Source organism: Ursus maritimus, unplaced genomic scaffold (genome assembly GCF_017311325.1).
Source record: "Ursus maritimus isolate PB19 unplaced genomic scaffold, ASM1731132v1 scaffold_27, whole genome shotgun sequence".
NCBI lineage: Eukaryota > Metazoa > Chordata > Mammalia > Carnivora > Ursidae > Ursus > Ursus maritimus.
In genome coordinates this window covers 20699813-20716010 of record NW_024425230.1, presented here as the reverse complement: position 1 = coordinate 20716010, position 16198 = coordinate 20699813, and the positions used below count along the sequence as shown (strand labels likewise).

Genomic DNA, 16198 nt, shown 5'->3' with positions numbered 1-16198 from the left:
TAAACCCAACTTTTCAGGAACACGAGGAAGGCCCACATCACTTAAATTAGAGGCTGTCCTCATTGTAAAATGGACACAATCCTTAAGAGGCTGGCTACTGTAGGTCAGGGGCTTTTAACTATACGCCACTGTTGTGATGATTTTCCTCACTTTTGACTTTTTGACTGCTTTGTATTCAGCTCAGCTCCAAGGAGAGGAACTGTTCCTTTCAATTCCACAATCTCATTCTTCTTCTTCTTCTATTTTACGAATTTGCTGGGTTACTTTAAATGCTCTTCCTGACTCCAGAGCATGAGAACTGTATGACCAGTTAGACTCAAAGTTAGAAGAAACAGCTTGAGAGTCAAAAACGACTTGACAAAGCTAGCAGGATGGCACCTTAACCTGAAAGAAGATGGCCGAGTGGAGGCTACGCAAAATCTCACTAAGGATAAACTCTTCTAAGAGCAGGTCATTTAAAAACAAACCAAATTAACCATGATCCACAAGCTGGGAGAAGCCCTTATATTTACCCACTGATGACCAACATTACTGTTAAGGATACCAATAACACCCACGTTCCAAAAAAATGCCTGAAACGGGATTTAGGACCTGACAGCCAAATTTGATTTTTTCCTTTGTTTTCCCAAGTTTTTAAAAGTTGAATATTGACAGAAAGCTTCAAAGAATAACACATTACACGTAGAATCAACACTAAAATTCACCAGCCGTCAGCATTGTTTTCTCCCTGCACCTCTCTCTACGTTTACACAGTTTTTCCCACCCCCAAATGCTGCACGGTAAGATGGGGTCGTCCGAACGCCTCAGTTCCCTGCACTTCAGTGCACATCCCCCAAGGACAGGGGCATGGCACCCAGCATACTTCCCATCTTCCCATTTCTCTCCTGGTCAGTGATCTCCCTTACCGCTCCCCCCCCTCCGCCCCGTTCCATAGAAGTTAAGACGCAAGCAAGGATCATGTGGTGCGTTCGGCGGTCACCCTTAAAGTGCTTTCATCTAAACCAGTTTATCACTTCTTTTCCTTTTCGTGGCTTTCATAATAATGGTGTTTTTAAAAAAGATTTCTGGCCAGTGATTTTGCAGAATGCAGTATTTTGAGACCATGTGAATACCTCATTCTCCTAGCACATGGTGTCTGGGCCTATTTCATTAACCAATGATTATGCAAAATTCTAATTTATAACTGTATGCGGCTGCTAAAATACACGCAATTAAACTAAGTTTGTCACACTAGTCAATAAACGTGTGCAATGCGAAAGCACAGTATACCTTGTACTGAATCCTTCACAGGAAGTGGAAGCTGCGGAGGAGGAGGACGAGAGCTCTCCTGAAAGAGGAGGAAATCGGCATTCATTTAAAAGAATAAAAATCCCACATGAAATCCTCTGACCCTTGCACTTCCACTTGTAGGAATACTTGTAAAATGCACAGAAACAGAGATATGTTCTAAGGACAACTGAAGCCTGCTCTGTAATACAAAATAAGAAACACCCTCGATACCCAGAGTGACGAATTTTGATCCATCCATCCAACACAGACATTAAAACACCAAGAAGACCTCTAGAAACACAGGAGGAAGGAAGACCTATCTGTACGTACACAGAAACTAGTCCATGATGGGGGAAAAAGGAAAAACAACCCAGGGGTACAGCAGGTTTGTACAACCATTTGTAATGTGTATGTGTGTGTATAACAGATATGAAGACACCTTTGATGTGTGCTATTGGTATATATAGAAGAGGGCCTGGAACAGACACAACAAACAGTCACCAAGGATTACTTCTGAAGAGTGAATGAACGAGGGGCAACTGAGTGGCTCAATCAGTTGAGCATCAGACTCTTGATTTGGGCTCAGGTCACAATCTCAGGGTTGAGAGATTCTCAGGGTTGTGAGATCGGGCCCCTGTGGCAGGCGCCACGCTCAGCAGGGAGTCTGCTTGAGATTCTCTCCCTCTCCCCCACTCCTCTCCCTCTCTCTCAAATAAATAAATAAAATCTTTAAAAAAAAAAAGAATGAATGGAGAACAGACACTCTTAAATTTTAACTTTATAGGATTTTCCATTTTTTTGACGATGATCATGTATACCATTTATAAGTAAAAAATAAGGGAAAACCCATATAAATTAGAGGATGACTATACTCTTAAGGACTTCTCTGCATTAATCTATTTACTATTCAATAGTCTAAACATCTAGAAGCCTCTAAACAATGGAATTGTTTTTAAGGCTTTTGTTTCTTTCCAATTATGCCAATATATTTCTTGAAGAATGAACTACCACATGGAGGCTGACTTAGGGAGTGCTAGAAAGGACTGCAAATCATTACAACATCTAGAGAGAAAGGAGGCCTGACACCTTTGTGGCCATCCACTTCTTGCTTTGTGGCCCTCCACTTCTGGATTTCCCGCTCTCCACTCAGGATTCCAAGATACACAAGATTGCATCTTTTTCCCTTATTATAATTATTAAGGATATTAAGGAAGTGAACACCACTAACTCTTAAAACAATAATCCCACCTCCAATTCCAAAAGACAGCTATATATCTCTAGAAACAAAACCACTATTGTGATGATTAATGCTAGTTAAAGCTAGTTGTTACAGAATTTTAACTCTTCTCAGTTCATGCAGTTCAAAAAGTTTCAATGCCCTGTTTGTTTCCCTCCTTTCCCTAACAAGATATCAATTCTACTTAATAAATAGACTCCAGCTGGGTTTCTTTCTTTTTTTTTTTTTTGCCACCAACAAAGCCTCAAGTTCTCATATCTGCCACCAAACAAAAAAAACAAAACAAAACAGCAATCACCTGGCTCCATGACAGCTGCCCCCACCCCACCTTACTGCAGTAAAGTGTACTGAAAAGTACCTTCTGGTCTGCAACCAAAGTCCTATTATGATGCACATTATTTTTAATGGTCTCTTTGCTTAGGTTATTATTTTGAGTTTGCTTATCTAAAGATTTTTAATTAACTTACTCATTTTTTTGTTTTTCTTGTTATCACCTCTAACTGTCATACTTTTGGGTAAGATGGTTTATCTTAAATTTATAGTTCTTTAGTTGTTGGATTCCAATTGAATACTCATTTATAAAAACATCTCATTTTATTTCTGTATCCTCCAGTGTCCACTTCCTCCAAGTAGAGACACTGCCCTTCAAGCTTATCTACTGCATCAACTCTTGCTGGAAGGAACAGATCCAGTAGTACTATTCCTGTCTCTTGGAAATAACTTACATTTTTTGTAGCTCTCTTGGACATTTTGGGGATCTCAATTTGTCGAAGGGTCTGCGAAACCTCTGCAATGCTTTTATGTCTTATTAATGCATTTTTCCTTTTAAAAATAGAAACAAACAGCCATTATACATTCAACAGAAGTTACAAGTAAGTTAGAAAAGAATCAGAGTTGAAAATAAAACAGTAATTAAATAAAAGTCAGTTATCTTGGCATTGGTCTGAATTTGTAGCAAAACATGCCAACCTCACAATTTCCAAAAGTTAACTACTATCAGTTCAACTAGTTATGAACAACGAAGAGCACCAAAGAAAACAAAGTACACCGAAGCCCGAAACTTATCTCACAAAAGGCTTCTAGCTCCTGGAGACCCCGCGTGGACAGGCAAGAGCACTGTGGACTACGTTATCAACCCTGTATACTCCCTGGATAATAAAAAGGTTGCCAGATGCTGCATGCTAGGTGCCAACACATGGCTTCTGGGATTCAGACAGAAGGACAACTAGTAATTCAACAAACTGTACCAAGACAACTGCCCTCTGTCAGAACGACAAAAGAACAAGTATTTCCTTCAATTCCTTGAGCTCCTACCTTCTCTTCTTAGCTGATCGGGTGCGAAGCTCCTCCAGCTGGTCAGACTCAGTGCCGCCCGACACTGCTCGATGAGCACTTGACGGAAGAGGCACAGAAAGAAGGGGTGATATGTTCTCTTGTGTCATGGAGTCGTCGCTGAAAAAATCTAGAGGAAGGACACCAGCCAGCTTCTGAGGAATCATAAACCCTAGGCTGTCATAAAGATTTCCAAGTGTCTTCGGGATGGAGTCAATATACCTGCAGAATAGATCGGTTAAAGATGCCACAGTCACCATTCCGCCCTCTCTGTTCCATCCCTCATCCAGCAGGAGAAACAGTCCTTAGAATTCCATAATCACATAACACCACACGTGGTTCCAGGTAAAATAGTTCAAAAATTAGTAGTCCTCCTGGGGCGCCTGGGTGGCACAGCGGTTAAGCGTCTGCTTTCAGCTCAGGGCGTGATCCCGGCGTTAGGGGATCAAGCCCCACATCGGGCTCCTCCACTGTGAACCTGCTTCTTCCTCTCCCACTCCCCCTGCTTGTGTTCCCTCTCTCGCTGGCTGTCTCTATCTCTATCGAATAAATAAATAAAATCTTAAAAAAAAAAAAAAGTTAGTAGTCCTCCAACTCACAATTCCAAAATTTCTTCCAGGAACTTCGCTAGGTACGCCGAATCCTCAGTTAGACACACCGTGCGCAGCAGGTCTGTCACCTGAAGGAGATATTCAAAAATGACCACATGCCTCGCGCAGGGAAGCCGAGAGCCGCTCAGCCTTATTTCCAGCAGCTAGGTACTTGCCTCCTTCACCACCTGCTCCATCTCAACGGTGCTGTCGTGGGCGGAAGGGCACTGCAGACACAGCTCCAAACGAAGAAATACCTGAAGCTGGCACCTTGACAGAGTAACACAGTTGGGTCATATCTATCTTGAGTGCCATTTAACTAAAAGTCCCCTCCTTTTCAGCAAAGATCTGTTTACAAAAGAACCGACAACCAAAAAGGAGAAGAGCCATTGCTTTCTCCAAATTACAATATGGTTATCAGGTAAATAGGTAACTCAAACTGCACGTGAGAACAGCACAAAGAATCAGCCACAAAAAGCCTCTATGAGCAACCGGCAATCTAGTTTGTATGTGTTTATTTATCAATCAATCAATTTTAAATGGATCCAAGCAAATCTTGGACCTGTTTTGGAGTGATGGTAAAAAACAAGTAAATAAATCGCGGTAGTTACTCACTCTCTGACTTTATCTTCATCCAGTTTTTCCCCTAGATTCTGTCGAAGACTTTTGCTAGTTTTTAAGAGGCTATTTTTTACTTGATTCAGGCAGTTCATCTGAAAATACAATATTACATAGGAGAATAAGGAATTACTTATTATTTCTAATTTATTTCACAGCTGATTAATGTCCTAAGAAGGGAAGTACATTCCCTTACGAATTGTCCCCTTATTTCATTTGAATGAAAAGTAGTGAAAGGAATGTGCAGACTGCCTGGGTGGCTCAGTCGGCTGAGTGTCAGACTCTTGGTTTCAGCTCAAGTCATGATCTTGGGGTCATGGGATCAAGCCCCCCATTGGGCTCTGTGCCTGACACAGTCTGCTTGAAATTCTCTCTCCTTCTCCCTCTGCCCCTCCCCCCACTCAAGCACTCTCTTTAAAAAAAAAAAAAAAAGAATGTTCTTCCTTCATATCTTCAAAAGGAACATGGTAAAGTGAGAGCAAGAGGGCTCCATGGATACAACAAGCCTGCATATCTGACCTTTCTTTAAAAAAAAAAAAAAAAAAAGATTCCATAAAGTGGTGACTGAGAAATCTAAGGCCTGTAGAGGTGCCTGGGTGGCTCAGTTGGTAAAGCGCCTGACTCTTGATCTCAGGGTTGTGAGTTCAAGCCCTGCATTGGGCGTGAAGCCTACTTGATAGATAAGGACTGTAAACAACTCCTGTCCACTTTAGAGAATCCTGGCTTTCACCACTAACCATGAATAAAAACAATGAGAGCATGGTCTAAACCAGTGGTTGGCAACATTTCCTGTGCATAAGAATCATCTAGCAAGCTTTTTATAAGTACGTATGCCCAGGACTGAAGCCCCAAAGATCTGCTTCAGTGGTCTTGAGGAAGCCAGGCATCAGCATTTAAAAAAAATGTTCTAGGTGACTCTGGGTAAGAACCATCAGCTTAATTCATGCAGCTAACATGTGGGTGAGGACAGAGATTTCATTAGAAAAGAAGTACATGTAATTACCACTACCCTCATTTGGCCTATTTCCTGGATTTCTGCCTTACCAGTTCACCATGTCCACCTTCCAAGGTCTGGAATTACATTCACCACCTTGCTTATCTTACTTGTGAATCACATACCACATAACAGTCATTTCCCAAGACATATGAACCAAACCCGCCAACGAGCAACTAACCACTCCATACTCTTACTTCTAATTCCTTGGTGCCTTTGGACTTTAGGAATGCTTTAATGGTTGAGATCATATTCTGAGCACATGAATGCAACATGGTTTCACCTGCGGCCACAGTCTTTTGGTAATTTTCATGTATGTAAGATAGGAGCTCCTCTTCTGTTTTAAAATCTGTGAAAAAAAAAAAAAATCAAATTGATCATCACATCCAGCTGAAGTCACTGTGTGGTTTAAGCCAGTGGTTGTCACTGGAAATTTTTGCGTCCCCGGGGACATCTGACTGTGTTTGGGTTGCCAGACTGGTGGGGATGAGGAAGATGCTCCTGGCACCTAGTGGGCAGAGGCCAGGAATGCTGCTAAACTGCCTATAGCACCAAGGAGCCCCCACAGCAGATTATCCCACCCAAAACGTCAATAGTGTGGAGGCTGAGAAATTGCAGAGATGGTAATTTTAAGGCTTTGCAAATCAAGTGTGCATGTTATCTATTTAAGGATAACAATTAATGGTAGATAGACAAGCTATAGGGGTACCTGGCTGGCTCAGTCAGGGGAGCACGTAACTCTTGATCTCAGGGCTGTGAGTTTGAGCCCCACGTAGGGTACAGAGACTACTTGAAAATAAAATCTTAGGGGCACCTGGGTGGCTCTGTCGTTAAGTATCTGCCTTTGACTCAGGTCATGATCCCAGGGTCCTGGGATTGAGCCCCGCATTGCGCTCCTTGCTCAACAGGAAGCCTGCTTCTCCCTCTGCCACTCCCCCGTTGTGTTCCCTCTCCCCCTGTGTCTCTCTCTACCAAACAAATAAAATCTTTTAAAAATAAATAAATAAATAAAATCTTAAAAAGGCAAAACAAAACTATATAACCTCCAAACCTAGCAGAAAGGAAAAAGAGGAATAAACAAAACTTGATTAATCCCATAGTCTGCTAGAAAGGAAAAAAATAAAAACTATAGAAAGCACAAAATAAGAAACTAAAAAACATCCAAGCTTATCAGTAATTATAAACATTTATTTTACAAATACACTTGTTGGGTAAAAGAAGCTATCAGATTGGATTAAAAAATTCCCTTACATTATGGATGTTGGAAAATATTTAGAATTAAGTATCAATGAAAACAGAATATGGCAAACTTGTATAATGCAGTTAAACTTATACTTAAAAAAGAATTCATAGACTTAAATAATCTTTTAAAGAAATAACAAAAAAAAATAGAGGCACCTGGGTGGCTCAGATGGTTAAGTGTCTGCCTTCAGCTCAGGTCATGATCCTGGAGTCCTGGGATCAAGCCCCACATCGGGCTCCCTGCTCAGCAGGGAGCCTGCTTCTCCCTCTGCCCCTCCCCCTGCTATGCTTTCTCTTTCTCTCTCTCTCTCCCCCTCCCCCCCGCAAATAAAATATTTTAAAAAATAAAATAAAAAATAAAAACCAATCAGCTAAGGGTCCAACACAAGAAATGACATGAGAGTAAACCCCCAAAATAAAGGCAATAATAAAGACAGGAACAAAAATGAATAGGGAAACAAACAAAAAAAGAAATGAGAGGTCAACAGAAACAAAACAATGATTCTCTGAAAACCCAAATACAGAAACCTATAGTAAGACTGAACCATTTTAAATGCAAGAAAGCATAGATAAGCAACATTAGAATGAAAAAATAGAGCAGAGATTTGAAATACTAGTAAGAGGTAAGGTTGAAGTTCATTTTCTCCATAAAGACACCCATTTGTTCCAGCACCATTTGTTGAAAAGATTATCCTTTGCCCACTGAATTACTGCGGCACATTTGTCAAAAAGCCACGTGCCACTGTCAAGCAGGTCTATTTCTGCTCAGAATCTAGTCCAGAAACTGTGTTAATAGCACACGGTCTTGAATGCTGTAAATTTTGCTCTCCCTTGAATGAACCGCATTCTCGAATACTTTTACCGACTCATTAAAGACGTTCTGGCTCATTCAGACCGATGATCATCTATGAATCTAACATTCCAGGGGCAAACAAACAAAACCCTTCAAAGAGCAGAATTTATGTATTTATTCCAGAATTCTCAAAAGAAATCAAAGGTGACATCATGCAGTTACTACCCGAAGTCCATAAGCTATCTTTACGCTCCTCCCACAGGATGGGCTCTGAACGTGCCCTGAGAAATGAGAAACTACTGCAATTCTATCCCTTTTTTAGAAAAGAAACAAAGAATGGTAAAATTAATGTTACTGGACAAAAGTCTTCTGCCCAAATCTGAAAGACCTCAATATCCTAGATCACTCCCAAAGCTTTCCCCTCCCCCTTTATTCCCCACTCTATAAAGCTTCTTTAACCACCTGTCGTAGGGCCATGCCACGGCCCTTGTGACTTAGCGGCTTCTCTGTGGCTTATGCCAATCCCCATCTAGCACGCTCTCTCTTACCTTGCTGCCATCTCGACTCTGCTTGCTCCTCAACATCCCCTGGCTCCTTAGAAGCCTCCTCAGCCTGTTCCGGCCCAGGACTCCCCTTCCCATCCTCCACTCCTGGTGTGTCTTCACTTTGCCAACAAGCAAGTCTTTCCTGTTGTAGATTCTTGGCTCTCTTATGTATTAGGTTGCATTAATTCATTATGTATTTTATATATATATGTGTGTGTGTGTGTATCTGCATATATGAATTATTATCATCTCTGCGGTTGGATCATAAATCTGAAACAGGACACAATCTTATTTTTCTTGTATTCCCCATAACACACGTTGAGGAATGCAGATGTTTGATAAATGTTCATTAATTGAGGAACAGGATTAAAACTTATAAAAATCTGAGGGTATGAAAGAGGAAACATGGCCTTAGACACCAAAAAGCTATGGACTTGAGGAATACCTTTCGGTTTAGAGCTTCTTAGTGTCCTTCCTCGGTTTTCCAATTTATCTGCTGTTCTCCCACCAGCTGTCTTTTGGATCCCTTTGTCCCCGGCTGCATCGGGACTGCCATCCGGACACAGCTTCTGAGCCTTCACGTTCAGCCTCGCAACGTTCAGCATCTTCAGGGAGCGGCACATGGTTTTCATCTTCTGCCGCACCGGAGTACGAGGGACCCCTCCTACCAAAGCAACATTGTGCAGAGAAAAGGAAAACAGCTTTTGCTTCTGCTGGTTTAGGAACCATTTTAATTCAGATCACACATTCTGTGAAAGAATACTGAAATAAAGTATATCCCTTCAGGAGGATCTCAGTTGGGTGGTTCCTGCATCTCTTTGTACCTACAACACGGAGTAGAAAGAGAGCTCTTCTTTAAATCAAAATTGCGGAACTAAACGTCACAACGGGACCCGATGATTTCAGGTAAGGCGAATGCCAAACAGGCCTATTTTGGTGTTTCCCGATGGTCGGAGTTGTGACGGAACTCTTCTGAAAAGGCAACCGAGCAATCTGCATCCAAAGCTACTTTCTCCCACTTTTTGATACAGTAACTTGTTTCTGACAACTTATTCTAAGCCAGGCACTCAACGAATAAATCATACACATGATGTACACTCTAGTATTATTTATAATGATAACAACTGAAAATCTGCTCGACAACATAAGAATTTTGTAAATTTGGTGAAGCAATGAGGGTGGAATAGTAACAAAAAAGGCAAAGTAGCAGATGAATATGTCTAAGCAGTACACGAAGTTGGATTTATACTTCTGTCGTAACTAAAAATGGAAATGGTTTATTAAATAGGATGGTGGGCGATTTTTTAGCATCACTTTTGTACTAATGTAATCATTTTCAAATTTGAAATATAACAACTTGTCCTTTTCTTATTCAGTTACCATTTCAACCTCATTTTAGGGAATGCCAATCTTTTAAAACATACACACTCAAAAAAGACTGCCTCAAGAAACAGTCTATGTGCATACGTTTCTTTCTGCTGTCTTCCTGATGGGACACAGCGGATTCTTCCCGAGACTTTCTCTGGTAGAGTTCAGACAGGCAATATGTTAATTCACTTTCAGTTTTGGAAGACTCTTCCTTATTAGATGAGGCAGACTGTAGTAACCTGTGAACAAGGCAAGAGGTCTAGTATAAAGCTGAAATTCTGGTTTTTCCAAAGTGCTTTAACAACAAAATTCATTACCCTTTTAAAAGCTAATCAAAAGATGTCCGCACAAGAAGCCTTCAAAAATATTTTTTTCTCAGAAGGAAAAATGTCCCTTTCTTCTCGCTTATGATTTAAACAGTCAGAAATGGAAGCTACCTGTTCACAAAACCATTAATCATGACATATAGTATTGATTTCTTTATTAATAAGATTCTTAATGTCCTGGGTACATGCCTAACGCAGGCAACTATTCCATGGTTATTTTTCACTCAGTGTCAATACATTGAAGTATGAGATGACACAGTATATTAAGTGTCACAGTGACTTCTAAGTAATTCTTTCACATCGTAGTAACTAATTTGGAATTGATGAGGAGGGGATGAAGTGGGGCAGAGGGGGTGATTAGTTACCAAACCCTTTTCTGCCTACGACTACATATCAGTCACTAAGCAAACTAAGAGAATGGCACAACTTTCAAAATTTATTACTTGTATTTCACTATCATCCATTATGTGATATTATTTGATTTAAAGCAGGAAAAGTTATGGCGACAGGAGTTGAACCTGCTGGGACTCTCAGCTTCACACATGCAGCAGGTCTGAAGCCGACTTGATTCTCCCTAAGTGTGCTGGGATCGCCTTTCTCTGAGGGGACGGTTTGTTTTTCTGTTAATTTTTTAGAACTTATGAACCTTTCAAATATAGAGTAGAGAAAGCATCACTAGATATGTACCTCCCAGCAAGATTAAATACTTACTAATGGTTTATCCTATGTACTTCAGATTTTTAATGAAATTAAACATTATAGACACAAAAAAGCCCCACTCCATCATTTCCCATCCCTTCCCTCCAGAGGTATTCCTAGACCTGTGTTTATTCATAGAGACATACATATGTACCAAAACCAAATAAACTGCTATTATATACATTCTAAGTTTTTAAAACTATCCTACATCATCCTTTTGCACTTTTCTGTATTCAGCATATTTTTCATGAGCACATAAATAGCTCTAGTTTGTTCAGTTTTACTAATCTATCTATAATACTCTATCATATAACTAGACCATAGTTTTGTTTATCCATTTCACCACCGAGAGACAGTTGGTTCTTTCCACTTTTTCACTTTCAACAACTGGGAATGAACAATCTAGTGTAGCTCTGCTCGAGTTTGTGCAAAAACTTCTCTAATGCAGACCCATACAAGTGGAGTTGCTGGCTATACATGAAGTTTCTGCTTTACTAGGAATACAACCTGCTCTCTGAAATGGTTGTGACCATTTACACTTCCGTCGTCTAAAGTGTTCTCGTTTCCCTGTGTGCTAGATCGGATTTGCTGACCTGGGACAACTGAATGGGTATAAAATAGAATCTCGCGGGGTTTTTCTTATTGTGGGTTTCATTTCCATTTGCCTAAACTGAGCATCACTTTTTTTTTTTAAGTAAGCTCTATGCCCAATATGGAGCTTGAACTCAGGACCCTGAGAGCAAGAGCCACATGTCCTTCGGACTGAGCCAGCCAGGTGCCCCAAAACGGAGTATCTCAGCTTTTCAAATTACTGCTCTGTCGGATCTCATTTATGAACTGCTTGTTCACATTCTTTGCCCAATCACTTATCTTTTCCTTGTTGATTTTTAGGAGCTCTGTACTAATTAAGATACTAATCCTTTGTTATATGGATTATAGCCACCCAGGCCAATGACGAGTCCTTTTCATCATACAAAAAACTTTAAATTATGGTCATCTATTTTCCTTCATGGTTTGAATGCTTGAGGTTTTATGTAAGAAATCCATTCCCAGCCTGAACTACTCCTGTGTTTTCCCTTCTTACGATTTTCAAGTTTTACTTTTTACATTTGTTTTAAAAAATCTATATGGAATTTATCATTGTGTATGCTGTGAAGTAGAAATCTAATTTTTATCTTTTTTCTTCTAGAGAGCCAATTGTCACACCACCATTTATTGAACAGTCTATTCTTTCCCAGATTTATAACTTTGCCTCGGTCATATGCTGAGCTCCCATACAGGTGTGGGTCATTCTGGGGGCACCATACTGTTGCATGGGTCTGTCGATGATTGCACCAATACCACACTGCCTTACTCATTAGAGCTTTATGGTAAACATTGCTATCTTATAGGGGAAAGTGCACCTGTTCTGTCTTAGCCCTTTTAAGCTGACATATGTTCATGAATCAGAAGACTCGTTATTAAGTCAATTCTTCCCAAATTGACCTACAGACTCAGTGCACTCTTGGTCAAAAATCCCAGGAGGCTTTTCTGGTGGAAATAGACTGATTTTATAATTTACATGGAAATGCAAAGGATCTACAATAGTCAAAGCAATTCTGAAAATAAAACAAAGTTGAGAGGACTAAGACTACCTGACTTCAGTACTCAAGACAATGTGGTATTAACACACTGTCTGGACTAGATTCTTTTCAGAACTAGACCTACATGATGGTGGTGAACTGATTTCGACAAAGGTGCCACAGTAATTCAATGATTAAAAGACTATCGTTTAACAAATGGTGTTGGAACAACTGGTTATCTCTGTGGCAAAAACAAACCTTAACTTTACCTCTTAATATTATTTTGAATTTCTTCTATATCTCTTACATTTCTTTTTCTTTTCTTTTCCTTTTTTTTTTAAGATTTATTTACTGTCGGGGGGTGGGGAGTGGAGCTGGCAGGGGCAGAGAGAGACTCTCAAGCAGACTCCCTGCTGAGCACAGAGCCTGATGCAGGGCTCGATCCCACAACCCTGAGATCATGACCTGAGCCAAAACCAAGAATCAGACTCTAAACTAACTGAGCCCTGGGCAACACTCTTTTACATTCCTAATATGGTTTGTGCCCAGGTGGCTCAGTCGGTTAGGCGTCTGCCTTTGGGATCGGGCCCCACATCAGGCTTCCTGCTCTCTGCCTCTCCCTCTCCCTGCCACTTCCCCTGCTTTTGTGTGCTGTCAAATAAATAAAATCTTAAAAAAAACAAAAACAAAAAAACCAAGCAAAAACAAAAACACTGCTTGATTTTGCTATCGATAATTCTATTTTATTTGGCTTCTCAAAGAATCACTTTACGTTTGATTTCTATTGTTTACTTTCTGTGATTCATGTTTGTTCTTATCTTGATTACGGTCTTATTTTTTGGGTTTACTCCTTTGTGTTATTTCCTGTACTGGAGACTTAGTTAATTGGTTTTTAACTTTTCTTCCTTAAAAGATAGTTTAAGTTCTATAAATCTTCCTTGAAGCATAAACTCAGCTGCATTACACAAATGTTATTTTTCTTTTTTACTGAGATTTAATACTAAGTATTTTCTGACTTCCATGAGTGCATTTTACTTTTGTAATTAAATTTTTCCAATTTTTTTTTTATTGGGGTAAAATATACATACCATGAATGTAACATCCTAACCACTTTTAAGTACACAGTTCAGGGGTGTTAAGTAGATTCATAATGTTGTGCTACCATCACCTCCATGCGTCTCCAGAACTCTCTGCATCTTGTAAAACTGAAACTCTATAACCATTAAACAACATTCTCCATGTTCAATTAGTTTTTAATATTATTGGACTATACTAAGAAAATGTGGTATGCTAAACAAACAAACAAACCCATATGCAGATAAGTGAGAGCTGATTTCATCCATCAATATCCAGAGAAATAAAAAAGTTTTACCAAAACGACTCCATCAAACTTGAACTGGCACCACTAAGGTTAGAGCAAGGAAACCACTTTTCCACAACAGCTGCACTCCAGGGAATGGTGCGGCCAAGCTCCTGCTGGGCCCACTCTGGAACAGGAGCAGCTACAGGGACAGGAGCAAAGACGGGAGAGGAAGGAGAGAAAAAGAGGCATTAGGACCAAAGCGGAAAATTCAAGCACTTGCTCCTCCCTTGGATAGGCGGCATTCTTACAAACGACACACAAAGCCACATCACTAACAACATTCCTTCATCCAGACCACCAATTCCAACGGGCCCATGTGGTCCATGAAAAATGCTACCCCAACAATGTACAAACACAGGCTTGCACACGGTTCCTCTAACATTCCAGACACACGCCCTCCTCAGAGTCTTCATGCTTGCGGTTGCCTCTATCAGCAATGTTCTCACCGTATCACTGCCTTCAAGCCTTTGCTCAAATATTACTTTTTCAACAAAGCCTGTTTAAAACTGCAACCCTCCCACCACTTACACTCCCCATTCCTTTTTTCCTGCTTTATTACGATGGCACTTATCTCTTTCAAACATACTATGCAATCTCCTTATTTATTGTCTTGTTTCCCCTGACTAGATGGTACACTCTCTAAGAACAGAGACTTTTGTCTATTTTGTTCTCTGATACATTCCCATTAAACAGTGCCTGCCATAGCAGCCACTCAATAAATCTGTCGAATAAATGAATGGAATAAGTATCCAATTGTTATTTCTATCTAGCTAGCATAAATAAGGTTTGTGTTGTATTAGTAACAGTGCAACAAATTGGAGGTAGACAGAATCACAATAGTTTCATATGCAGTCTTCATTAAATATAGTAATACAAGTTTCATCTTATACCTTTGATTTCAAACCAGGTTCACAGAGCCTTTGGACTCCTCAGAAGTGCTTTAGAATTTCTATAAATAATGATGATTTAAATTGCCTGAAGTATTGTAGCTTGCTTTTATCTGTTTTATAATAGATATTGGGGTTCTACTAAGAGCACAGTGAAAAAAATTTCTGATGGTGGAAAAAACTATAAGCCACTGCCCTGGAGTATGTTAGTTATTGGTTCAGAAACTTACTGCAGGTAGCAGGATCTCTGAGTGAATTGTGAATCTGATTCAATACAATATCCACGACATCAGAAAGAAGGGAAGCTGTATCCTGGGGGCTCTCTGCCACAGCTGCTTGGAAAAAATGTTGTCTTTGAAATTCAGCCTCCTCAGTGCGGAACACGGTGAGAATTGTAGCATTGGTAGAGAGGGGAGAAATAACTCCCGTGATGGGGGGCCAGCCTTCACCAGGGTCCACACTGGCAACCTACATCAGAAGTTCTAATTAGTTGAGAAGACTGTCGTCCTATGGCTAAAGAAGAATGTAGCTTAGTAAAAGACAGGTGACAGTTTCCCCCAATGATTATTATTATAAAAGAGAAAACTGTGGAAAAGACAGGCTGGATGGGTATTAGTGCTAGAATTAAATTTAGTGACTATATAATCCTAACCTCTCAATGTACAAATAAGAAAAACCTAAGGTTACCAGGAATATTTACTAAGCACTTATTATGTGATTATAACTCACTGAGTCCTCACAACTGAGGATCTCACAACCTCACTCTGAGGTAAAAATGATTATTACCCCCATTTTACAGAGGAGGAATTAAGGCTGAGAAATAAATAACCTGTTTAAAGTCACCCAGTTAGTAAGATGCAGAAACTAAGCGCATATGAATTTGAAACCCATACTCTTATCCATGAGGCAACACTACTACTTAAGGGATTTACTCAGATCACAGGGTTGGGCAGCAGAGCTGAGACCCAATCCAGACCACCTGACTCCCGACCCAGGGCTCTATTAGAACACGCAACTCTTAGAATAATAACGGTTCAGGGATTATACAGCTTTTCTCTAAGTGTCTCACAATGGGATCCAAAAGATAGAAGCCTTCTGAGATAATAAAGGCAAAAGACAAAGTAAGATAAGAAATTTGCTGGTTGTTTAAAAATAACCATGACCTTTCAATCAAATCTGGGTATATATGTATTTTTCAGAAGACATTTCTAAGTTTGTGTAACTACTGAACACTACTGCATCTAATTTTACAGTGTAGGGCTTTTAAAAAATGATATTTAATATATAAAGTTAATAAATATATAATAGAACATCTACAAAATAATGAGAAACCAGGCATTTGTTCACCACCCTAAACTAATGCTTGCATTCCA

The 16198-nt window shown here is 40.0% G+C and overlaps 1 protein-coding gene and 1 long non-coding RNA gene across 2 annotated transcripts in view; one reads left to right on the top strand and one right to left on the bottom strand.

Moving 5' to 3' along the window:
* The window catches only part of LOC121105522, a 29723-nt gene extending 19672 nt beyond the window's left edge, over positions 1 to 10051 (top strand). The window contains exons 2-3 of the long non-coding RNA XR_005838066.1: positions 4458 to 4596; positions 9132 to 10051. This is a non-coding gene — a long non-coding RNA (uncharacterized LOC121105522). The remainder of the gene's footprint in view (positions 1 to 4457; positions 4597 to 9131) is intronic.
* Positions 1 to 16198, bottom strand: part of TICRR (TOPBP1 interacting checkpoint and replication regulator) — a 43684-nt gene that overhangs the window by 19622 nt on the left and 7864 nt on the right. Inside the window, exons 4-14 of the mRNA XM_040642791.1 lie at positions 15056 to 15293; positions 13948 to 14077; positions 10088 to 10227; positions 9066 to 9284; positions 6238 to 6389; positions 5044 to 5141; positions 4605 to 4698; positions 4438 to 4517; positions 3821 to 4060; positions 3232 to 3328; positions 1270 to 1327 (exon numbers count right to left, since the gene is read on the bottom strand). Coding sequence (XP_040498725.1) covers positions 1270 to 1327; positions 3232 to 3328; positions 3821 to 4060; positions 4438 to 4517; positions 4605 to 4698; positions 5044 to 5141; positions 6238 to 6389; positions 9066 to 9284; positions 10088 to 10227; positions 13948 to 14077; positions 15056 to 15293 — 1546 coding nt within the window. The remainder of the gene's footprint in view (positions 1 to 1269; positions 1328 to 3231; positions 3329 to 3820; positions 4061 to 4437; positions 4518 to 4604; positions 4699 to 5043; positions 5142 to 6237; positions 6390 to 9065; positions 9285 to 10087; positions 10228 to 13947; positions 14078 to 15055; positions 15294 to 16198) is intronic.